General features: G+C 36.6%; 2 protein-coding genes across 6 annotated transcripts in view; one reads left to right on the top strand and one right to left on the bottom strand.

The window, feature by feature from the left end:
• Positions 1 to 11,334, bottom strand: part of LOC133599110 (discoidin, CUB and LCCL domain-containing protein 1) — a 30,570-nt gene extending 19,236 nt beyond the window's left edge. For both annotated transcript variants that reach the window (XM_061951917.1, XM_061951926.1), the window contains exons 1-5: positions 11,169 to 11,334; positions 7,244 to 7,465; positions 4,133 to 4,270; positions 2,627 to 2,678; positions 2,464 to 2,536 (exon numbers count right to left, since the gene is read on the bottom strand). In XM_061951917.1, the coding sequence (XP_061807901.1) occupies positions 2,464 to 2,536; positions 2,627 to 2,678; positions 4,133 to 4,270; positions 7,244 to 7,465; positions 11,169 to 11,271 (588 nt within the window). In that variant the 5' untranslated portion in view covers positions 11,272 to 11,334. The remainder of the gene's footprint in view (positions 1 to 2,463; positions 2,537 to 2,626; positions 2,679 to 4,132; positions 4,271 to 7,243; positions 7,466 to 11,168) is intronic.
• A 505-nt stretch (positions 11,335 to 11,839) lies between these two features.
• Positions 11,840 to 25,779, top strand: part of LOC133599191 (glucocorticoid modulatory element-binding protein 1-like) — a 47,040-nt gene continuing 33,100 nt past the window's right edge. Inside the window, exons 1-6 of one of the 4 annotated variants that reach the window (XM_061952029.1) lie at positions 11,840 to 12,034; positions 14,286 to 14,379; positions 14,923 to 14,981; positions 15,224 to 15,342; positions 15,450 to 15,553; positions 22,251 to 22,435. In XM_061952029.1, coding sequence (XP_061808013.1) covers positions 11,923 to 12,034; positions 14,286 to 14,379; positions 14,923 to 14,981; positions 15,224 to 15,342; positions 15,450 to 15,553; positions 22,251 to 22,435 — 673 coding nt within the window. In that variant the 5' untranslated portion in view covers positions 11,840 to 11,922. Of the gene's footprint in view, positions 12,035 to 14,205; positions 14,380 to 14,922; positions 14,982 to 15,220; positions 15,343 to 15,449; positions 15,554 to 22,250; positions 22,436 to 25,779 lie in introns of all 4 variants that reach the window. The other 3 variants (XM_061952021.1, XM_061952037.1, XM_061952046.1) reach the window with 3 other exon arrangements.

The raw sequence follows: 25,779 nt of genomic DNA, 5'->3' as shown, positions 1-25,779 counted from the left end.
CTAAACGTAGCTCTGCTTGTGTACAGTCTTTTCATGGTCTTGTGCCAAAGTACATCTCTGACATGTTAGAACTATCTCAAGCTCTGAGAACCTCAGGGAGTGGTTTCAATTTCATGCACCTAAAATTTGGAATAGTCTTCTTGAAGATGTGAGACAGGTCTCAACATTGGTAATGTTCATATCCAGGCTGAAAACCCTTTTTTAAAAAATTGTGCATATGACAACTGAAATTATTCTATCTACAATTTTTGATTGATTTTAATTGATTCTGACTCTTTTTATGATCGTATTTTCTGATTTTAATTTGAAATATTACATTTTTTGCATTCTTTTAATTTTCTGTAAAGCACTTGAAGTGCCTTGTGTACGAATTGAATTGTGCTTTATAAATAAACTTGCTTTGCCTGAATAAAAATCAGCTTAGAGCGGACCCAAAAAGTCCTCTATTTCACCCAAAAAACCCAATAAATAACCATCCAAAAAGCGCCAACCATACCTCATTAACATTTTGTGACTTGACTATTAACCAAGTAATACTGATATTGTTATTTTAAGTGCTAAACGCAGACAAACCATTTATAGCGGAGCCGTGATCACAAGCTTGTGTGCCAATGTTTACATGATCGACTGATGAGCTGCTTCCTTGATTCCTTGCTCGTCACACCTTGTAGATCATAAATCATGCCTTTCACCTGGATAGTAGAAGGATGAGGACGTTTTCCAACAAGTTGGTGCACTTTGACAGCTAATTTAGGCCCGGAAATGGCGAGAACGACACAGAAAGAGGCTTGGTTCCAACCCCCTTTTCTTCGCAAGGATTATAAATCATTCTTCATCTAAATGGGATTATATAAACATCCTAGCAGTCCGCATCCTAATGACAGCATATATTGTACAGTAAGTAATGTTTTGTTTGTTGGCTCTCAAAGTCTGCAGTGAGCAGAAATGTTGTTAAAAAAAAAAAGCAAACGTTTTGATGCGTTTTTGAAATTAATGCGCCGCATATGCTTAAAATGATCAAAATAGGTGAATACGGTAATACATTTTATTACAAATGTGCCTGTTACTACATTACATAGAGTATATACTTACAGTATGTATATAAAACCTTAATTGAGGTGTTTGGATGTTTTTAAGGGATTTATAGGAAGACTAGAATGGCTCACATAGGCTCTATTGTAAGCAGACTTTTGATCGCATTTAGTTATTCTTTAGAATGCATTAAAAAAAACATTCTGCGCCATGTCTAATATATATACATCATAATGATTGTTTATATAAAATACTGTCCTTTTCATTTTTTTATTTTTGTCTGTTTGATATTCATTGTAAAGTTCAGCTGCTTTTTCAGTGGGGCCCTGGCTCCACTGCAAGCATGAATTAATAAAGTCAAGTCAAATTGTGAACGATAGGCAAAATTTCAAAAAAGTAGATGCAAACACAAAGCTTCATGAAAAAGTGATAAACAATAAATACGAACAACAAAAACTAATAAGATACAAATATTAACATAATCACTTGCTGTACAATGTCTGTTCCCAAGACTTGCGTTTTCCATTTAAATGATGAATTCCGCATATCTTTAATTAGTTAAAAAAAAGGGACACAAACAAGCGTCTTTTCGTGTTGATCGTCAGGATATCTCCGAGACTAAATTTTATTTCAAAGTTGACCGACTTCCGGCTAATGGCCACAACTTACTAATATATACAAGTATGAGGCATGATTTATAATCTAGAATTAAATTGTATCAACTCAAAGGCGGTGCAGCAGCTCACTAGCTCAGTATGCGTAAGCTAGTTACCGCTCTGTGATCAAAGCGCCGCTAAAAGTAGATCCTCGGCGCTAATACTTAGTTAATATGCATGTCATGGCATTTAAATGGAGTATTGGTTGTTTTTCAAAGTTTTTTGGAGGGCTTTATAGGCGAAACAGATTAATCTCATTAGCTACATTATTAGGCCGTGTAGTATTAGAATGCATATGAAAAAACATGTGTTCTTGTCTCTCATAAGGATTGTGAATGATGGGAAACATTGTAAAAGTGCAGTTTCCCCTTAATTTGAACATACAATATAAATGAAAAACAACAAATGACTATTAAACTACTAAAACAGTCAAATGACAGCTTCGAAAAAGACATCTACTCGCATAGAAAACAATACAAGACAAAACAGCAAACATTTACAAAAAAAACAACACATGAACTCTAACACATCGACACACCTCCTCTCAATTTCACCTGTTATTCAAAAGGAGACCTATACAACGTAAAAGTCGTACAGTGCCTGTGCAAAGAGGCTTAAAGTTTATAAAAATGCCCAAAGATTCAATGCATAATTAAACTAATTACCATTGTTGTAGACCGCACCACAATACATGGTTGTGGTGTAAATTTGATAGAATATACAGTATGCTCAAAACCTGGAAATGTGTAATGTATTTTAAATGGTGTTTACTTACATCTCTATATCCGTGATCAGGACCTCCCCAAACGTCACCCGCCACATTCTTACACCCGGCTGGACAGTAAACACTAAGGAAATAAAAGACTGAAATGTGAGCAGTTAGTCATGCTTTCTACAAACACTCCAACGATGACAAATGTAAGAGGCCATTCACCAACCTCAACTGCAGTGAGCTAAAATGAGACCCCCGTTGTAAACAAGAGACGATATCTGCAACAGCAATGTAGACAGAGAAAATTAAAGGAAGGCATGGCAATCTAAGGGCTTACATAATGAGCCTCCCCTCCTCCATCTTTACAACACAGGCTGTGTATGAGTGGTGTCCAAGTGTTGCTATATTCGGGGATGAGTGGCCGTCAGTGTTGAGATGAGCAAGGTCTTTGTTTTGCGCTGACTCTGTCATATTTCACGAGCACGGCGACTGGTTCTTGTGTGATCTCAGCTAACAGACTGCGGTTTGTGCGTGCAGACACGGGCTCAACTCCAGACACGGGAAGATGTCATAAACCAGTCAGGAGAAAACAGGAAACTGTGATACATAATGTACAGTCAAAGGGCCTCATCCAATATCAGACTACGCATGGACTGGTAAAAAACATATTCCCTATACTATATAATATATATATATATATATATATATATATATATATATATATATATATACATATATATACATATATATATATATATATATATATATATATATATATATATATATATATATATATATATATATATATATGTGTAAGGACTATCAATCACCTCACTTGGGTGCTCCCTGTACAAAAGCAATATGATACGCGACTACACAATATATATATATACATATATATATATATATATATATATATATATATATATATATATATATATATATATATATATATATATATATATATATATATATATATATATATATATATATATATATATATATATATATATGTGTATATATATATATATATATATATATATATATATATATATATATATATATATATATATATATATATATATATTGTGTAGTCGCGTATCATATTGCTTTTGTACAGGGAGCACCCAAGTGAGGTGATTGATAGTCCTTGTGTTGACGGCAAAGGAAAAGAATCAAGCCTCATTGAACAACATTGAACAGAAGCTGGAGGCCTCCCTGCATTCAGCCTGAGGGAAGTCTTGCTTTCCCAGCAAACACGCCGAAGCAAAGATAGCGACCGAGGGTGCATGCCAATAAGAGATGACTCACACATCCACAAACAACTGCATGCACACAAAATACACACACAGACTGATGTTGTATGGCAGTGAAATATAAAGGTCACCCTCCAAATCACATACGTGTCACATTTTATCACCCACATTTTCCTTATATGTCTCCTATGATAACATAACGTAATACTATTGTGACTAGACATTGACGAACATAATGTATCCCACCTGCCATCTTCTGTTGAGAGTTGATCAAATTGTCACTTTTTTAACAGTAAATACATTTTGGGCCATATTGATATCAAGTATTTTAAACAAAAATGCAACATGCTTCAAAAACAACTGTAGAATTACTCAATATATACAAATAATAGCTATGAATCCAATGACACCAAGTGGGATATGATTAACAGCAAGACAAACTGGTTGCAATACATGAAAGTTACAAGAAACCATACCTGGATATAGGTCTGTGGCATATGACAGTAGGAACCCTCGTCCAGACCGATGAGACATCGTCTTGAAGGTTATTGTTACTTCGTTGCTTGGAAGTGTCATATTCATCTGTGACGCATTAAGCTTCCCACAAACTGGACCTGTAAAGATGCAGATATACATGTAAAAATAGCAGTATGAATTTGTATTTGCTTCAAGGCTCCTACACAAGCCTATTCCATTTTCTAACTGCAGATTTTGTTAAATCAGTCTGAATTTCATTATGACTATTTTACATTCTTACATGTTCCTTGGATTGTGATTGTTTATGCCATCATTTAGTTTTGCATTTGCCAAAAAAAACACAACTTGTAACTATTGCTGGGGGGCAAACGGTGTATTCCTAGCCAGAGGTCAAGTGAAAGCAGAGTGAAAATGCTGCAAACATGCACTGATCTAGCTTGTGGAAATATTTCCAATAGGGATTTTTGTAAAGGCTATTACAGAGTTCCTGAGACAGTCCATCATAAAAAGGAAAAAAGATGTTGAAACAAAAAACGCAGAGAGGTTGCTGCTGTGTGGCGCTCTTGTCGAGTGGAACGATCAGAACACCATCAAGTTTATAATGACTGCTTCGTTAATGTCTGTATGAATGTAAAAATAAACTGCAGTACATCCAAAATGCTGCGACCCGAGTCCTGACTAGAACCAGGGAGTACGACCATATTAGTCCAGTGCTTAGGTCACTCACTGGCTTCCTGTTGTCAGAGAATAGACTTTAAAACAGATCTGCTTGTGTAAAAGTATTTTCATGTTCTTGTGCTAAAGTACATCTCTGGCATGTTATAACCATATGAACCATCTCGATCTCTGAAAACCTCAGGGAGTGGTCTCCTGCTGGTGCCCAGAGTCAGGACCAAACATGGTGAAACTGCTTTTCAGTTGTATGCTCCTAAAATCTGGAATAGTCTTCCTGAAGATGTGAGACGGGCCTCAACATTGGCAATGTTTAAATCCTGGCTGAATACACTTATTTAATTGTGCACATGACATCTGAAAGCAGTTTATCTACATCATTTAATTGATTTTTTATTAATTATGATTGTTTTTATGATGATTGTATTTTCTAATTTTAATTATAATTATTTTTCCTTGTTTATTTTCTGTAGGGCACTTTGAATTACCTTGTTTACGAATTGTGCGCTATAAATAAAATTGCCTTTCCTTGCCTGTAAAAGTATGTTCATTAATTCATATGCTTTTCTTATTCTCAATATGCTTACATGTTAGCAGTTTTCCAGCATTATGTGATTGGTACATTGAATGGTTTCATGTGGTGTTAAGTGCAAATAGTGCAATGTTCAGCAAAAAAAATAGATGAGTATTAATTACATATCCCACATGTCACGGCCCTTACCTCTGACCTAGATGGCATAGAAATAACATACTGTATTTTGAGATGGAACATTAACTTAACACTGTTAAAACAACTGCAGAATATTTGACTTGCAACAGTAAACCAACTGCAAAAGCTAATATTTTGTATTTATTATATATTAGGGGTGCTCAAAAAATCCATTCACATCCAAATTGCGATTTTCGTTCATTCTGATTCTAAATTGATTTGTAATTTCGAAAATCTATTTAAAACTTTTTTTTTAAGAACACAATTTTGGATTAAAAATATTAAACAATTATTGATATTATTATTGATACTGTTGCGTTTGTGGATTTTTAGCTTGCCTTTTTTTTAGCATGTTATTTAATAAGTACTGTGTTTGTATGTCTTCTCAATTGCTTTATACATTTCTATCCTAAGTATTGTAAAGCTGGAAAAACCTTTTTTAGGCCAACACCATGCGTATAAGTCGTAGGTCAGCAGCCAAGAGGAGCTTTTGTAACCTATTACCTGTTTTGAATATGTTTTATCATAATTTCAATATTTAAAGCAAATTGCTTGACAACACTGTTAACTAAGACTGCACAGCATCAATCAACGTCCATAGAATATATACAGTATTTACCCATGCATGACAGAGTCCAACATTGTCTTTCATGGCTTAATTTGTGAACCCAACCCGATGTAAAGAAACAACATGCCTCCATACTTTTGTATTTCTTGAACTCCTTGCAAGTGTAGAAGGAAGTAATCAGATCAACATCCACTTTGGGGGTGTTGAATCTTTTAAATTTAAGTATTTCTTCTTAAGAGTGTATGGATCCACTCTTTCACATTCAGTTTGTTTGTATATTGGCTTCCAAGCCTTTGAAATACTCTGAACTAGAGCTACGTGTGCCCCTCAAGTCAAAACCATTAAGTACCTCTCGGCCACATGCTTGCAAAACCCAGTACTACTAACTTGGCAAATCATCAATCCTTTTATGTGGTAATTTGCTATGCATATGTGGGGCCATACATCGCATGTGAAATGTTCAGACGCTTAAATATCATCACATCGAGATTCGTTCCCATGGCATCATGTTTACTGGGATCAAGAAATGATGCATTTGTACAAAACCTAACCTCCTTTTTTATTAAGATTTTAGATAATCCCCCACTGATTTTCACAAATGAAAATAAAACAAAAAAACGGGTGTCCTGGCTTATCCACTCCTATATGATTTTAGGGATTCCACAGCATTCTCATTTTAATACAGTGTAGCATCGAAATACACATTTTCTAATGACACTTTAACGTTACAAAAAAAAAATCCATCAGTAAATTAAGTGGCTTCGGCTCACACTATTCACATACTTTGTGTACCATAGCGCATTAATAGTAAAAAGTGGCGTAGCCTCGACTGTCACTGCTTGTAGGAACATTAACCCAACAGGGAGACAAGCGCATTCAGATCATGACTCAGCTAGTATGGAATCCATTAACAAACACATTTGGCAATGTAACAGTGCAGTGCATTTATCATCAATTTCTCAATCGTTATTTTTGACATAAGGCTAATTTTGTATGCCCCCGGTGCACGACTTCATGTGTTGGGAGTTAGCTGTAACATCAGTGTGTCAACGGATTGGTATGCCCTGCATCTATTGTTGTGAGGAGTGTCACCATTAGCACCTGAAAATGCTGAGATAAAAAAGAGAGGTTAAAACATGGATTTAAAGTAAATATGATTACCTAGGTAAGGCAATCCACTTTTATCTACGATGATGAGAGAGCCATTATTGCAGCCTGTACTACTCTCAATGTTGAAATCCCCAAAAAAGAGTAGCAGCGTCCGCCCTTCTGGCACATGAAGCTTCCACTGGCACCAAGTGTTACTCGGGTAAGTGCCTGGGTAGTTCTGAGAGGCCAAGGTGCCTGATTCTGGTCCAAGTAGTGTATGTCCACAGCCATTACCTGAAACCATACACGGAAAACTGTTGACAAACGATTATATTACCGAGTGGAAAAGTAGAAAGGCCTGGATGAAGTCGACCACAACGTGTCCCACCAGGCTAGACGTTATCTTTATTCTCCTCATGAAAAACGTGCAATTGAGGTGTAGTGCTAGGGCGTCCAAATTGCAGCCTGGGGTCCATTGTTGGCCTGCAGCTCTTTTTTTCAACCTATTACAAAAATGTTGATGTATTATTAATAAGATATATTATTACACTAATCACTATTTGCTTTGTCACCTACAACACAAAAGCTACAATAGATGAAGAAAATGTTTTCATCAAATAGCTTAGCATACATTGACCTACATTTGACTGGTTTTAGCATATTTTATAGTATGTACAAAATATATCGAATCATAAATAATTAAATATATAAGTCTATCTGCACAAGTTAGTATATCTATCAGAATAATATCATTATTAAAATATATTAGCATTTGGCCACAACTGCCAAATGTTTGGATTATCCATCGATCCATCCATCCATCCATCTTCTTCCGCTTATCCAAAGTCAAGTCGCGGGGGCAGCAGCCTAAGTAAAGAAGCCTAGATTCCCCTTTCCCCTCTATTTTGTTTTTCACTACTCAATAGTATACTTTTAAAATTCATTTCAAAAGGAAATTCATGTAGCTGTCTGTATTTTTAAGTTAAATTAAAACTTGCCAAAACTCTGTTTAAATTATTGTGGCTGGAGTATAAATATTGTTTTTCTTTTTTTCCCAAAATATGTTCCCTTTTTACTGATATGTTCTAGACAAGTGATCCTCAAACTGTGGTACCACTAGTGGTACGTGGGCTCTATCTAGTGGTATGCCGAATATTTCATCCATTATTAAAGTACAGTGTTTTATTTTCCTATATTCAAAGACAGTGTTACTGTTCAAAATGTGTGTAATGTTACGGTGTCCAAAAAACTAAATATACTTGGTAAATAAAACCTCTGCCTTGTTTTAATGAATACCTAGGCCTACTACGCTACTGTATTTTAATGTTGGTCATTATGGTGGTACTTGAAAAGCCAAGTGTTTTCTGAGGTGGTATTTGGTGAAAAAAGTTTGAAAACTACTGTTCTTGACCATGAGACTACTGTTCTTGACCATGAGAAGTTTTGTTGTCTCCCACTTCTGCCTTGCTGACACTTCCTGTACAGGATATATGACTAATACACGCCTACTGTGAAACATAGCTTGTTTATACTAACTGTCTAGGCGGAAAATTATCACAACATATACAGGAAGTTGATTTTTTAACATCTCTATACACACAATACGACATAATTCTCTTTTATATTATTTCCACTTCGATTCATAACATCTAACTTGTGGTTAAAGTGACTAACACGTGGACCAGACTAGAACACTAATATTTAGATTATCTGACTTGACAGTAAACAAAAGAGTAAATTCCCAGCAATAAGTGTTGTGGGGGCGGCAGTAAGTAGTGAGGTGGTCCAGGAATGGTCAAAAGCTTAAAAATGACCCGGTCACCATCTGATCTGAGTTTCATCCTTGTAGTCCTTGTCTTCCATATAAGGCCGCTGAAGATTTGCTGAGCCCAAAGTGCAGGAAAACCTTGTGTGCTCAAACTAAACACCCTCACCCAAACTTCTACAATGCTCTTTCACTGTTATTGCACCTCCTCAAAGCCCCCTAAGGATTTCCTGGACATGCCACAGTGACATACAGTAACCATGGGCAACCAAGCATGGATCTGTCACTTTCCAGTGGAAGGTTAACAATGTGTTGGGCTGGGGTGGTCTGCAAAATGATCACCCCATGCACTTTCATACAAAAGCATTATTTTTATTTCATCTTGATCTGACCTATTTTGGGGATTATTTTGCATCAAAACTCTGTGTTTTCCACTTACTAGCAGAACTTCACAGGGCCACACAGGGATGCTCACCTGTGCTGCCTACCACTACATTGCATGATCCTGTCTTGAACACTTGAGGGGGAGAACATTTCTATTGTTCCATATTGTGCATGCGTCCCCGCCAAAGTTATTTGCATGTTTTCCAGCCATTACAAAGTGGCTGTGAAGTTAATCATCAGCCGATGTGAGAAATCCAACTCCACAGAGAGGCAGACAATGATTGCACCCTTCAGTACTGAGCAGTGACGTGCAGTCATGGGAGGCAGGTGAGGCGGGGCCTCACGTGCCATCATGGAAAGAAAAAAAAATGTAAAAAGAAAAAAAAAAAATTTAATTGTTATGTATCCAGTGATTATACTATAAAGTTATTTTCCATTCAACTTCACCAGTTTTAGATTATTTTTATTAAAAATCGCTGAATTTTCACATTTGCCGTTCAAATACTGAGAAGAGACTTGCGGTGAGTCACCAGCCAGTTGAGCCTCAGCATGGATTGCGCAAAGACTCGGCTAACTGCTGGCCTGCTGTGCAGTGAGACCATATTGCTATATGAATTATATTATACATTTCCATAGTTTAGTTAGCTGAGGTGTATAATGCACAGTGTATTTTGTCAACAACTGTATGTGTGTAACGTATTTCTTGTGCTGAGCAATCATAAAACGGCTGCAAAAGACGCACTGGGTGAGGCTCGCAGTAATCTTGCCTCCTGGAGGTAGAGGGCGGTAGTGATCCCAGAGATCATTCTTGCGACTACTCGGCTGCAGAAGAAGTGACAACAAGCAGCAACAGTTAGCAGCGATCGTTTATTTTTTCCTCTTGCTTGGACTATTAACGTGGAGGATTACATATCTAAAATAAAACAGTTTTCTAAACTGGACTTTCAATCGAAGCAGGACGTAATACTTAAAGGAAGATCTCCATCGAGACAGAGAGACTTTTAAAACTGAAGAAAGATAAGGAAGACTTCTATAAACAAGTTATCGATGCTTTTGTTCAAAAGGAGCAGTTTTTTTTAATTAAATGTTTGTTTTTTTGTGTGCTACAGTTTGTATGTGTAAAGTTAAAGTTAAGTTAAAGTACCAATGATTGTCACACACACTAGGTGTGGTGAAATTTGTCCTCTGCATTTGACCCATCCCCTTGCTCACCCCCTGGGAGGTGAGGGGAGCAGTGGGCAGCAGCGGCGCCGCGCCCGGGAATCATTTTTGGTGATTTAACCCCCAATTCCAACCCTTGATGCTGAGTGCCAAGCATGGAAGAATGCTGGTATGAGCTTTTAAACATAACCCGTTAACTGCTGCCAATCAAATGGTGAATAAGATACTCTTTAGGGTTCATATATTCGTAAATCTGACTGTGATGAAGTCAGTGCCTCACCAGCCATGAACCTCACCGCACGTCACTGGTACTGAGTAAAATTGATGTATTGCTTATTCATGTGATATATGGGGTTGACTGCTAGGGAGACCTGTGGGAAAGGTAAACTGATATCTGCAGGTAAACATGGAGGGAAGGGTATGTAAAGAATGTGTCACACGTGATCAACCCTTCATTAGAAAACGTTATAGCCTTGAGCACGTAAAAAGAGTAATACATAGTAATGCATATACAAACACAAAAAATGGCATTGTCATTTCGACCAGCAACATGTAACTATGTTTAATAGAATTTAAAAAATAATTATTTATTTTAGCATTGATGTCATGTCAGTTCGGTTAGCAAGCATCCAAAAAGGAGTCCGGACACAAATTGAAGCTAAATAGCAAGAACTATAAGTTACTCACCCTCTTGGCCGAGGACACCCACGGAACAAGCATTAAGTATGACCCAGTATCCAACGAAAAGTGATTTCACAGCATCTCCGATGTCTTCCCACTTGGCTCGCATGGTTTCCAAGTCTGAGAGTAGGAATGTAAAGTGCAAGCCGCCACGGTTGTGTGTGTTCGCCTTTTTGCTCTACCGAGGAAAAAGTTGTAGTAGAAAGTGTTGGGTGTTTACTATTGGCCACGAGGCGCATACTCGACTCGCGATTGGCTTATCACGGCTGTCAATCAAAAGCGGACGTACGTACCGTTCCAAAAGGGGCGGGGTTCATTGGATACTGATCTGAAGTCAGCCTGTGCGCCTATGTTAATGCTTTACCTTTGTTTACAGGGACGGCCGCACTGAACCGGGATCTTGGTTGTTTGAGATCAAAATTGTTCATTTTTAAGAATGTATGTTGACACGTTAGAAGTTAGAACACACTCAAAGTATACACCCCTTCTCCCTGTGGCCTATGTAGAGGCGCGTTCATTCCAAACCAGGTGCAAAAATAAGGAAATGCAAACCACAAGAGTGTTTATAACAGTGGCGCTGTCATTTTTGGGGGGGGGGGGGGGGGGGGGTTCATATCGTCACGTGTTCGGTCTACGGGCGCAGGGTTCCAACATGGCGGAGACGCGCTCCAATCAAGCGGCGCGCTGGCACATAGAAGTCATTTGGGCGATTTACACAGCATCGCGTGCGAACTCACCGCTTGTCGTGACAGCGGGACAGATGCTTCTCAGGCAAATGCTGCCTTCAGTGCGGGGAGCGCGGACGCGCTACGGCGCATGCTCTCCTACCTCTCCCGAGCGGAGGATGAGGAGCAGCGCCTTGCTCCACAACGGTAAGTCCGACTATGACAATGTTGCATCAAAGTGATGCGTTCACGTCGGTGTGTTTTTGTTGTTGTTTTGTACTCGTGCACGTGGATCAGGTGGGGTTTTTTGGGTTTTTTTTTTTTGCGCGCTCGCAGTGGAGTGTGCGTGCGTAGCCGGGCTGTGCGTGACGCCGCGCCGACAGACGTCAGTTTGAGTGGGTGAAGGAGTGTGAGGCAGGCACGCAACCGCTCAGGGCTGCTTGCTAGTAGTCAGGCTGTGTTGCATTTTGCCTCCTATTCATTTTGAATGACCTGTTTGTATTAAAATTATTTATTTTAGTGCTATTGGTGGGAATGAGAATGCTCAGCATTGAGCTGCTCTTTGTGCAAGCAAGACCGACTGGGAGTGTTGTGTAAATAATCCAATTGGAATTAATGCTGTATGTCAGGATTGTTGCAACTCCTTAAATTAAATGTATTGTTTACTTGGTGCAATATAGTCTGTAAAATTTCTAATGAAAAACAATTTGATTGTGTGGATTGTGCAATTTCATGGAAACATTTTACTCCAGTATCTATATTAACTAAAATCATAGTTTTATTTAACTTTTTTTATTTTGTATATTTGTCATTAATTCCACCTATTTTCATGTCATTTACTCTCATTATATATTTTTTTATTATATGTTAACATGTTTATTTTCTTAATTGCCCTAGCTATACACTGTTAGTTTTTTTATACTCATATTAGTGTATGAGCATTTTATTTTTTTTCCAGTATCCTTGTTTTCTTACATTCATTTTGGCATGCACAGGATCATTCTTTAGAATGTAAGCAAATTATATGTTGTAAGTTAACATGTAAAAGTTATGGTATGCATGTGTTTATCAGTAATAGATATGGAAAAAAGGGGCCATATTTAAATAAGCTTGGTTTCTTCCTGCTCCTATTCACACATGTTGAATTGTGCAAATTTAACCATGTGATGTTCCTTACTCGCACTGTTAAGCATATCTGAAACAAATTGATACCAAACCTAAACATCAATTACACTTGCCATATATTTAAATATTATATGGAACAAAGGCAGATAAGGTTCATAGGTTGTGTAATAGCATTTTAAAATAAGAAAATATGATTTAGGATAGGGATAATAGGATGTTGATAGAGGTTTGTAGCTTTGATTCAGTAACTAATGGCATGGACCCTTGATATATATAAACAATATTTGAATTAGATAATAAGTGGAGGACTAAAATCATTTTAGACAAAAACTTTGTAAATAAACATAGATAAAACTAAAAGAAAACAATGTAACACATGTGCTATACCAGTTGGACACCCTTAATGGTATATCGTGTGTATAGCATACCTTAGACTTTTCTCAATGCCATTTTGATGCATTATTTTGCTATGACAACCACGATTAAACAACAGTCCTTACTAGAGGTGGGGGAAATAATTGATTTTTAGACCCATCGCAATTCGGTCATGGATGATTATAAAATCGATGAGTAAACGTCAATAATCGATAATCGATTTATGTATTGTAAATAAAGTGATGCAGACAGTTCTAAAATTTGGCTGACTGCAGTGAACTACCTCACCGAGAGATCCGACCAGCTCCTTTATTATAGGGCACTTATGTTCCAGTTTTGCACACATTTCCATTAATTCAATAAATGTGATGGGAATGTCTTATTACAAATGCACTGTTTTTAAAAGTTGCAAGTGATAAACGCTTATTTAAACGAAAATAAATGTAAAACTGCATCAATATGCATAAATTAAAGATGCATAAATAATCGATTTTTAATCGAATCGTAGCTCCTGAATCATAATCGTAATTGAATCCTGAGGTGGCCAAAGATTCCCACCTCTAGTCCTTAAATAGTACACTACCAGATCTCTTTGACCTACATGTCAATATGACATGATCACCTGTTGATCCCCCATGCTCGCTTCTTACTTGCTGCAACAATTTGTCTCCTTATGCAGCACGTACTGTACCTTAATGCATACAGTGCAACCATAACATCTCATGTGAGGATTAAGTCATTTTAAGCCCACCATGGGTTCAGTTCTATGGCAGTTGCATGTCAGACAACACCGCTCCGGGGGGAGGGAGGGAGGCGCTCATTGACATGTGTTGCTGCTCCATTAAAACAGCGTCACTGCGTGCATGTGTTTGGTCTAGATACTGCTGTTAACATGCGTGGCTGGGCCTCTGTGCGTGCAGCTCTGTGAGGAGGGGTGCTGAGGTCATTGTGTCTGCAGGGGATCTCATGATGGAAAAGGAAGAGGAGGGGGAGTCCAGTGGCAACAACCATAAGACTCAAGTCATACTGCACCTGCAGCCCATCTTGCACGGGTAAGACCGTGGTGGTTATAATAAAAACACTGCACACGTTTCCTGTTTGAACAGTACAGATATTAAACATTTATTATGTGCCGACCAGCCACCCTCATATATTTACCTTGTACAGTCCAATACATTCAACCCATCCATCCATCTATCCAGCCATATACCGCTTGTCCCTTTCGGGGTTCTCTACATCTAAATACTTACAATGATAACAGTATTTATTTTCAGAATCAGAATCAGAATCAGCTTTATTGTCCAAGTATTTATTTTGGAATGACACTGTCAGAATTTGAAATAAAACAATGCAAACGTGATTTTACAGTAATTTAGGAGATTTCACAAATGTGCACTGTTTATGAATGTGATGCATATATGCATATATATTCAAATACATCCATATATTCGCTTTTGTAAATCAATTAGAGATAATAGAAAAAAAACATTGTCAAGTCCGTGCTTTGTTTTCTAAGCTCTCATACTGTAGCTTTACAGTAAATGTCAACCATAGTTAATTCTTCTATATTTGTGACACTTTGTCTCCCTCTGCAGGGCAAATTATGACAATGCAGATACAAGCAGTACAGTCTTGGCCATAGAGACACAACATGGTAAGTCAATTACATCTTAATCACTTTTTAACCATATCGATAATTTCAAGCAAATGTAATGTTTTCATTTTTTTATTGTCGTGAACTGCGGAGGTTGTGATTGACTAATTGTGATGACGAGCTTGATCATGAGCACCCAAGAGAGTATTTTCCTGATACCTATGCAAAAATGCACATTCACACTTTTTTGTAATGTTAACATGTTACAAAAATGACTAAACATTTTTTTTTGCCTGTAGAAGACAGCAAATCAGAGGGAGACAGTGTGGAATATGGCTACCCCATCACTTGTGGAGAAAGCAGAGCTGTTTTACTGTTTAAGAAGTTTGTGTGCCCTGGAATCAATGTTAGATGCGTGAAAGTAAGTGGATGTGACACATCAAGTTCTAGCTGCTATCTGGGTTTTATTTGTCTGTGTGTTGCTTGCAGGCGAATTTCTAAGGGCAATCTCTTGTCTTGTTTTTGCAGTTTAACGACCAGCTTATCAGTCCTAAGCAGTTTGTACACCTGGCAGGGAAAGCCACTCTCAAGGACTGGAAAAGGGCCATCAGACTGGGCGGGGTTATGCTCAGGTAGACCCGTTTTGCTTTCTATTTCCATACATCTATCTGTTCTTTTTGTTGCTGTCTTTATCGACATGCTCACTTTAGTGTACAATAGTAAAACTTAAGGTGCCACATTAGAACAGTTAGATAATGGAAATATATTTTGCCCGTAGTAACAATCGTATGTTGATCAGGGGCAAGCCATACCTTTGGTACTTGGGCCTTCAGTGGGACTTAACCAACTTAATCCACCTCTTAATACCAACACTATCTTGTCTCAATTGTACTGGATACAACCCATCATAATGTACAAGAATGCAGTATAACAAAGTGTGGAATGACACAGAGAAGCATTTTGAGTATTGTGGATGAATATTACTAAAGCAAGAAACATAAATTACACTTTGTCTTTGAATCCAATGTCACTGATATGCCCGAATCACATTTCTGCTAGTTACATTGAGCATTATGTAACTTCAACTAACACAATTTATGTATGCCATAAATGCCAAAATCTTTTTTTTTTAATACATCATACTCACCAGAGATACTGATTATTTGTCAACAAAATCTATCCTCCTTTCCAGGGGAGAATTCCAGATAGCAGGTTTAACAAACTTTGATTTTAAACCTTAAGTCTTGAGTTAATTTACCCTTAGATGGGAAACTCTGAGTGTTGAACAGCAGATCTGAGTTAGTTCAATCAATCCTGAGTATGTTTACTCTGAGTTAAGACCACAAAAAAAAACATGATCAATGGAGCAATGTTTTACAATTCACTGGGTGTTAGACTAATTTTCTCATCAAAATGATTTTTGTTGTTGTTTTTTTTATGTATGAAAAGCGCTTTATAAATAAAAGTTTGATGTACTAAATTGGGAGATATATTTCTTGAAATATTAAAAATAATCTTTACTTTCAGATTTTGTTGGCAGGTTATTTTACACTATAGCTCACGTGTTAGTCATATTCACAATAATGAAATACCTACCCAAAACCTGACTTCTAAATAAAAAAGTAATGAATAAAAAAAAGTACTATGTCTAAAATTGTTTTAATATCTGAATATATATCATATTATGTTTTTTTCCATATATATATATATATATATATATATATATATATATATATATATATATATATATATATATATATATATATATATATATATATATATATATATATATATATATATATGTATAATAATAATATATAATAATATATATTTTTTTTTTACCAGTTTTCTTTATGTTAGTATTAATTGAAATATTATCCTCCTGAGCACCAACCTGATTAATAAACATTTAATACATTTTTTTAGATGAATAAAAAATGATTAGAAATGTATTCATGACTGATTAAATATCTGAAATTAAGGTAAAGAAAGTAAATTGTATCTTCTTCTTTTTTTCCTCAATATATATATTTTTTTAGTTTAGAGGACGCTGCAGTTCATATAGGACATATTTTAGTTATATTTACAATATTCCATCCATCCATTTTTTACCGCTTGTTCTTTTTGAAAAAACACAAATGTACATTTTCTTTTAAATTTGAACAAAATCAAATTAATATACTTGATCTAAAATCAAGGATTTTGTATTTTTGACTTACAAGATATTTTATATTTTATATTTTATTTTATATAATGACAGAATATTTATATTTAACTAACTGTGCCGACTAACTAACTCAAAATCCTGTCTCGACATAAATCTTCAGGAATTAATTTTGTACTGGCAGGAGGGAAGAGTTTTGCTCCGATCAACCAATCAGAGAACGATACAATCCTGACGTTATTGGGCTAGTTAACTGGCACTGTGAGTAAAATCTAATTGTTATTGGTATTGTCGTTCAGGTGACATGGGCCTGCACTCATGATTCTGGAGGCCCCGGGCAGATTAGATTGCTGAAAGCTGAAATAAGATTGGACACTTTTTTTTTTAAACCTATACAGCCAAAAGACATGCTACAAAATGAAAATAATAGACTGTTTGGAGTGAATACAATTTATTCAAACAAATGATACAAAATATGTTTTGTGCTTCTGTAATGTTTAGACCAACAGAAAAGGCCTAGCTGATGTTGATCCAGTAATTAAGTGATTGTTTATACTGCACATACTGTACATAAACCAACATTGATACACGTCAGTGCCTTTATATGGTTTCCTTTCACATACAAAAACAAAGACTTGACACTTGAATATACAGTGCAAGGAAATGAGGGTTGTAGCTCTGTTAGATGTCAAATGTATACATGAATACAATTAAATAGGGTTCGTCCCTTGACTTCCTGACTAATAGAACACCGAAAGTGAGGGTTTATGGAGCATTATCTGACCAAATCTGCACAGGGTTGTGTTTTGTCCCCTGTATTTTTTATTTTTTATACCAACATCTGTCAGAACCATTATTAAATATGCAGACGGCACAGTCGTCATCAGCCTGTTACAGGCAGGTGAGACAGGTCATGGTCGGGTTATCAACCATTTTATAGAGTGGTGTAAGGAGTCCCATCTGGAAATAAACACAAAAAAGACTAAGGATATAATTATCGATTTTAGGAAGCAAGCCCCTCCACAATAAGTCCCATACATCAAAGGTCAGATTGTTGAACTTGTACAATCTTACAAATATATGGGTACAATCATAGACACTAAACTTACCTTTGATGAAAATTGTGAAGTTGTGTGTAAGAAGGGACACCAGCACCTTTTCTGTTTAAGAAAACTGTCACACTTTCATGTAGACTCATCACTGATGAAGCTGTTGTACCGTGCTTTTATTGAGTCTGTCCTTTCGTTTTGTATGGTAGCATGCTTTGGCAACCTGTCTTTAAAGAGTAGGAAGTCATTGAGCCAGGTCAACAAATGGGCCGATAGCAAGACTATCGGCGAGACTCAGGGTAACCTAGAAGCCCAGTATATAAAACGGCTGCAGCGGCTCACTGGTTCCATCTTAAGGGACAGGTCTCACTCCCTGCACAATGGCTTCCAGTTCCGCCCATCTGGCCGCAGGTACACAGTACCTAGGATGAAAACTAAAAGGCACAGGTGTAGTTTTGTGCCTGCACCCTTCATACATATTTCTTAATAGAACTAGGGGATCCTTTGATGATGGTTGTGGTGGTGATGGTGATGCTGCTGATGTTGATAATGATGTTGATATTAGTGATGATGATACTGATGTTGATGATGATGACAAAGATATGATAAAGAGTGCCACTTTTGCAATTTATGCTAAATGCAACATAGAATGATGATGGGGATGATGACAATTTGTGTAGCTATTTTACTGTTGCTCATTGATTTAGTATACTGTTTTGTATGAATGTCTTTCACTGCGAGCCAGATTTACCTGCTGGTAAAAAAATATATATATAATCTAAAAAACATATACATAAAGTTAACCATTGGAAGGAGTGATATACTATAATACAAAAAGAGTGCAAATAACTATTACAATAAAATAATAAACAATTTAAAAAATACAATGCAGTACATTATAAATGTATGAACTTTTTGAGCTTACTATTTGTGCATTTTTAGCTGTTGTATGTGAAGATTAATAATCACAAAAGGTTGTGTGATGACACTTTGTAGTAGTGATACAGTATTTTGTTACGCTCCTAACTAAATCTAATGCGCTAATGTGACATTTTGACTGCCTAAAATATTGATACTTGACTGTCTGGTATAGATAATGTATCACTAGAGATAAAGTACCGTTCAATCTTATGTTGCTCACTTAACTCAATTAAACGCAGCACATAATTGTATTATTTTAACACCGGCATAGTAAAACAAAAACCTCAGTTTAGTAATAACAATATGATACTTTATAATATTTTGTACCACCCCTAACTCGCACTCATAATTTGAGTGCTTGCATTAGCAAATATTGGCTACACTAAATGGGCCCTAGTATGTGAATGTGAGTGTGAATGTTGTCTGTCTATTTGTGTTGGCCCTGTGATGAGGTGGTGACTTGTCCAGTGTGTACCCCGCCTACCGCCCGAATGCAGTTGAGATAGGCTCCAGCACCCCCCGCGACCCCGAAAGGGACAAGCGGTAGAAAATGGATGGATGATGTGATTATTGTGTATCAATGGGTTATCACAAGTAATAATGATACCCTGCAGTTTGTACATTTCTTACAAGCATTACACTGCAAAAAGTCAGTGTTCAAAAACAAGAAAAAAAACAAACTATAATTAGGGGTATTATATTTGAACTAAGGAAATGTATCTGCCAATAGAACAAGAAAATTTGACTTGTCAAGACTTTCCAAAACAAATAAAATAACCTCAATGAACCCAAAAATACCTTAAAATAAGTATATTCTCACTAATCACAAGTGCACTTTTCTTGGTAGAAAAAAGAAATATGAGACCTTTTTTCTCAATATGTTGAAAAATATTCTTAAATTAAGTAAATGCTAGTGCCATTATCTTGGCATAATGATATGCGCTCGGCATTACATTTCTTGAAACCAGCAAATACTAAAAAGTAGTTTATTTTTCTTAATGGAAAGGCAACAAGGCAACCGCTTGTTACTCTCGGGTCTACTAGCCGCTCAAAAATGCATTTTTCCATTGATAAGATGACATCATCACGCCAAGTGCGTGCTCTTTCAGTCAATTAGTGCGCAAGGAATATATATATATATATATATATATATATGTATATATATTAATATATATATATATATATATATACATACGGTATATATATACAGCCCGGCCCCCAGGCAAATTTTTTTTTTTTGTAATTTTGAAGAATTTACCTGAATGTGCATGAACTATTTCTGTTCAAAATAGTTTGAAATGTCACATGAGAAATGTTTAAATATTAGCTGTCCGTTTACTGTACTGTGCCAACTGTACTACTTTATGAGTACGTATTTTCTATTGTTTCATTGAAGATATTTGGCTGTCATCTGTTTTAATCATGAGACACAATTGTGTCAAAGTCATGATTTTTTTGTTCATGCTTGAAATAAGAAATTATTACTTTGAAAAAGCAGTTTTATACTTGTGAGTGTTGATGACACAGCTTTGCAACACTTGATATTCTAGTTTCAAGCATGTTTTACTTAATATAGGTCATCAAATCTCAGCAACAAGCTGTAATATCTTACTGAGATAATTTAGGACCAAAACACTTAAAACAAGTAAAACACTCTAACATAAAATCTGCTTAGTGAGAAGAATTATCTTATCAGACAGAAACTAAGCAAATATCACCCTTATTTGAGATATTTAATCTTACTTAGATTTCAGTTTTTGCAGTGTAGTTATATGTAGGTATATAGGCTCACTTTACAGCCATGTATCTATTACATGCATACTGTATATTTCCCATATTATGTAGAAACAAAATAATAAGTGCTGCCTTCTGACTATATATTAGGCCATAGAGTGCAAAGCAGCAGACCCGCTGCTTTGCACTCTGTGCAAAGCAGAGTCAGTGCATACCCATCCATACCCAGTCAGTGCATTCTGCACTGACTGGGTATGGATGCCTGTTGCGCAAAACTTAAACTCAAATTCATAAACATTGTAGCCAATTTAGGTGGAAGATGATGGTTATGGTTTGGATTTATTTCAAACAGGAATACAGTTAAAATATCGTACATCACAAATGTCCAATTTTTCATTACAACATGCTCGAAAAGGAGTACATTTACACCTTGGTTGCGGAGAGCTGAAGCCATTTATAAATTTGATAAAGGGGATCTATGATGAAATTCGTCTTTTCTGACTTATAATTGTTACAATGTTAGATACTCGTGTTAAACAATGTCAAAGTGTCAAATCATAAGGTTCATGCATTTTGGTGTGAGCTTGCGTACAGTTTCGGAACCCTTTGTTTGTGGGGTTTTGCACTCTGGCTACATTGTGACGTCGCAGCGAGGTAGTCGTACTTATTTGGACATTAAGTCAAGCTCCTCTCCCTCTGCTTCAGGCGGTAGGTAAGGTATGATAAAGTCCTATTTTCATATAATCTTGGCATGCACATAATAACACCGACATGTGACATGCAGTGACAGAAATACTGCTAAAAGCAGCTTTTTATTTAATGCAAAGTCTGAATCGATTGGAGAGTGTGCAGGTGTACCTAATGTTGTGACTGAGTGAATCTATATAATGTTTATGAAGTTTATATTCGACCGTGTCTGGACTTCATGATATACAAACAGTGTACATTTTCAAAAGGTAAATTATGATACTTTTGGAAAGGGTGAGGCGTAGTTTCATTTGCAACCTGGGAACGCCTGCACAAATGAACATCTTGCAGACAGACTAAAAAAACTGGTAATAAAAGTGACTGTGGAGAAAAAGTTACACCAAAGTTTATCCAATACGGTACATATTATCGAGTCCACAAAAAAGCGTTATAAATGTAGATTGAAATCATCATAGGTGCCCTTTCTTTAATTGGAGAATGCATTGCCCATGTGGTCCACAGCTAGAACCATCACTGGCCACAACAGATTACATTTTGTCCACAAACTGCTGACTATCTGGTCTCATCTCTTTATTTTGTTTGCTCGTGCTCTTAAAGAGTAAGATGTCAATACACTCAACTTAAAAGGCAATAATTGATCTTTTTTTTCGTTGAATGCACCAGCTTTGTGTCGTCGGATTGCTGGAGACAACCCTGTGTGTGATAACAGACTGTGTTATGCGTTTACACTAACCTGCGTTCTCCCCCATGTAGGAAAATGATGGACTCCGGCCAGATAGATTTTTACCAGCATGACACGGTGTGCAGCAACACGTGTCGCAGCACCAAGTTTGACATGCTGATCAACAGCACACAGGTTCCTCCGGGGACCTCAGTGCAGCCCAACCCCTCATGTTTGACTCTGGAGCCTCTTGGAGGACAGGTGCCTCCCCTGACAGGTACACCATATTTTGTTGGCACTTTTACTTTGATGCTTACTGAAGATTCTCCCCATTTTGCGTAACGCTGCATTGAGCAACACAGAATATAGTTAATCTATCTTCCTCCGGGTACTCCGGCTTCCTCCCACCGCCAAAAACATGCACCTGGGGATAGTTGATTGGCAACACTAAATTGGCCGTAGTGTGTGAATGTGAGTGTGAATGTTGTCTGTCTATCTGTGTTGGTTGGCCCTGTGATGAGGTGGTGACTTGTCCAGGGTGTACCCCGCCTTCCGCCCGAATGCAGTTGAGATAGGCTCCAGCACCCCCCGCGACCCCAAAAGGGACAAGCGGTAGAAAATGGATGGATGGATCTTCCAGGATTAAGAAATATTCAGACCAATGGCCACGTACCGCAAAACTAAATGATGTGAGGGTCACTTTGAGGAATATACAAAACAATAACATATTAGCAATTAGCCTTTGTGTTAAAGTAAGAAAGAAAATACGTGTAACAGAGCTTATATAATACATTCGTACCTCAGTTTTGCTTGTACTACGTTTCAAAAGGTCCATCCATCCATTTTCTACCGCTTGTCCCTCTTGGGGTCGCGGGGGGTGCTAGAGTCTATCCCAGCTGCACTCGGGCGGAAGGCAGGGTACACCCTGGACAAGTCGCCACCTCATCGCAGGGCCAACACAGATAGACAGACAACATTCACACTCACATTCACACACTCTGGACCATTTAGTGTTGCCCATCAACCTATCCCCAGGTGCATCTTCTTACAAAAACCAAAGCAATTGTTATCAATATATATATACATATATTTAATATATATATATATATATATATATATATATATATATATATATATATATATATATATATATATATATATATATATATATATATATATAACAATTGATTGATTGATTGATTGATTGATATATATATATATTTATATATATATATATATATATATATATATATATATATATATATATATATATATATATATATATATATATATATATATATATATATATATATAGTTTACCATACTATAATATATCATTTTTATATAAACAATTATATTAATAAAAATAGTTTTTTTAAATACATTTTTAACATAACAAATAGTGCAAATCTAATTCATTCTTTTCAGACCCCCCCAAAAATTTAACACCAACACATATGGCAAATAATTCTAGTTTTACATGCAGAAAACAATGCAATATACATCTAAATGACGAATAAAATGGATAAAGGAACATTCAACATCACTTTTACTTTTATTGAAGACTCTTATTTGCGAATACGGCAATGAGCAGAGAGGGTAAACAATTCCATAGTGTTTCTCACCTTCTTTATCAAAGTGCTGGCAGCTGCAACTTTTTTTGGCCCCATGTTGGCTTGTTTTGCAGTCATACTTAAAGGTGCCATATGTAATGATTTCATGTCAAGTCATCATTAAATGGCACTGATATGTCAAAAGGCATTAATAAATCATGTTCTTTTCGGATACCTCTATAACTGATAACGCTGGTTCAGCTGGGATATCCTCATTTCAAAATAAGATTTACAGCCCCGAAAAATTGTTATTGTTTTAATTTTGATGCCCTGCCCTCCACCGTTTGACCAATTAGAAAGTCCGTGAGTGTGTTACATCCAGGTTGCCAGTTACGCATCGCCTTCTTCGTCTGGCTACTGCCACTGGTAAAGTTACTAAACATGTCAGACTTTAGTAAATCTAAAAGGCATCGTTACGATTCTCAACTTATTCATGACAAAGCCAGGAACAAAATGAGAATTTGTATCGGGGATGCCTTTGAAAAAATGGAGACGATTGAAGACAGAGAAGATTTTTTCATCTGATGCCAAACTTGCTAATTTCGTCCTTGATAGGCAAGTAAGTCATTTACGTTTTCTTATTACTTGTAATAAATGGAAATTGACATTTTGTATGTAAACTATATTGTCCAATACAGTCTATCATCTTGTCTAACAAAGCTAGTATGTTCGTGCAACGAATGCTTATAGTGTGATGTTCTCAGCTTCTAGTTTAAAATGCTGAGTTAGCATGCTAAGACACATCGACATAGAGGCTAACGGGGGAAATATATGCCTGTTAGCCTGTATGTTGATGTGTCATCCAACTGACAGGGAAAAGTATATTTTCAACAAATAAAACCTATGTGGATATATAGTGTCAGTGACTATTTCGTTCTCAATATACTGATACGCTGAGGAAACGGGTTCCAACATTAGCACGGCTAATTGCGGTTTCTGGTACTGTATGTGTATGTGTATGTATGGCACATACAGGGTGTTATTTGCTTGGGACATTATAATGCATTACATGTAATGATTTTCTACTGTGTGTATTGACATAGTAGGCTATATGATTTATACGTAACGTGGTTTTTGTGTAACGTGTGTTGGCTCATAGAATCGCACTCTGCACTGAAAGACGGTGATGTGCGTAAATGGAAGAGAATGCAGTGCGTCAGGTTGGATGCAACATGGAGTTATGCTGAATGAAATGGGGCGGTAATTTTACTGTTGGCCTTAGCTTGCTATCAAAGTAGGCCTATGCTATATATATATATATATATATATATTAGAGATGCGCGGATAGGCAATTTATTTCATCCGCAACCGCGACAGAAAGTCGTCAACCATCCGCCATCCACCCGATGTAACGTTTGATCAAAACTGCATCCGCCCGCCATCCGCCCGTTGTTATATATCTAATATTAATTAAAAAAAAAAAAAAAAAGGGTGAAAACTACGCGAATTGCACCTTGTGCAGACAAGATTTTTCGATCGGACACGGAGGAATTAGTGATGTAAAAGACCACGTTGGGACAAAAAAACACAAGTCTAATGCCGTTGCTAGCGATACAAGTGGAAAACTTTCAACGTTTTTCGTCGCCCAAACAGATTCTTTGGATGTGATAAATGCCGAAGTTTTATTTACGGAGGCAATAATTGAGCATGGACTTCCAATCGCACTGGCTGATCACATGGGACAGTTAATAATGTAATGCAACCTTTAAAAATCATTACGCGGTGATCGCGATCCCAAAAATAAACTTTTCTTGCATGATAATGTCCAGAAAAATTCGCTTTATATTACTATAGAGTCCTTTTAACGAATGAGTTTGATGGTTTATCACAAACCTTAAATGAAAGAAGTCCTTTGTTCTCCTGCAGCATGGCCTTGCTTTGTGTTTGGTGCGCCATCCTGTCGGCTGTATTTCACAGCACGACATACTGTTAAAAGTGTTTATACTATTTATACTTTCAATTAACAAATTGAAGTCTTGTGAAAGGTTGACAGGATAACTGGCATTAA

This window comes from Nerophis lumbriciformis, linkage group LG04 (assembly GCF_033978685.3).
Source record: "Nerophis lumbriciformis linkage group LG04, RoL_Nlum_v2.1, whole genome shotgun sequence".
In the NCBI taxonomy this organism is placed as follows: Eukaryota; Metazoa; Chordata; class Actinopteri; order Syngnathiformes; family Syngnathidae; genus Nerophis; species Nerophis lumbriciformis.
The sequence above is the reverse complement of the archived record's forward strand: the minus strand, read 5'-3'. Positions and strand labels throughout refer to the sequence as shown.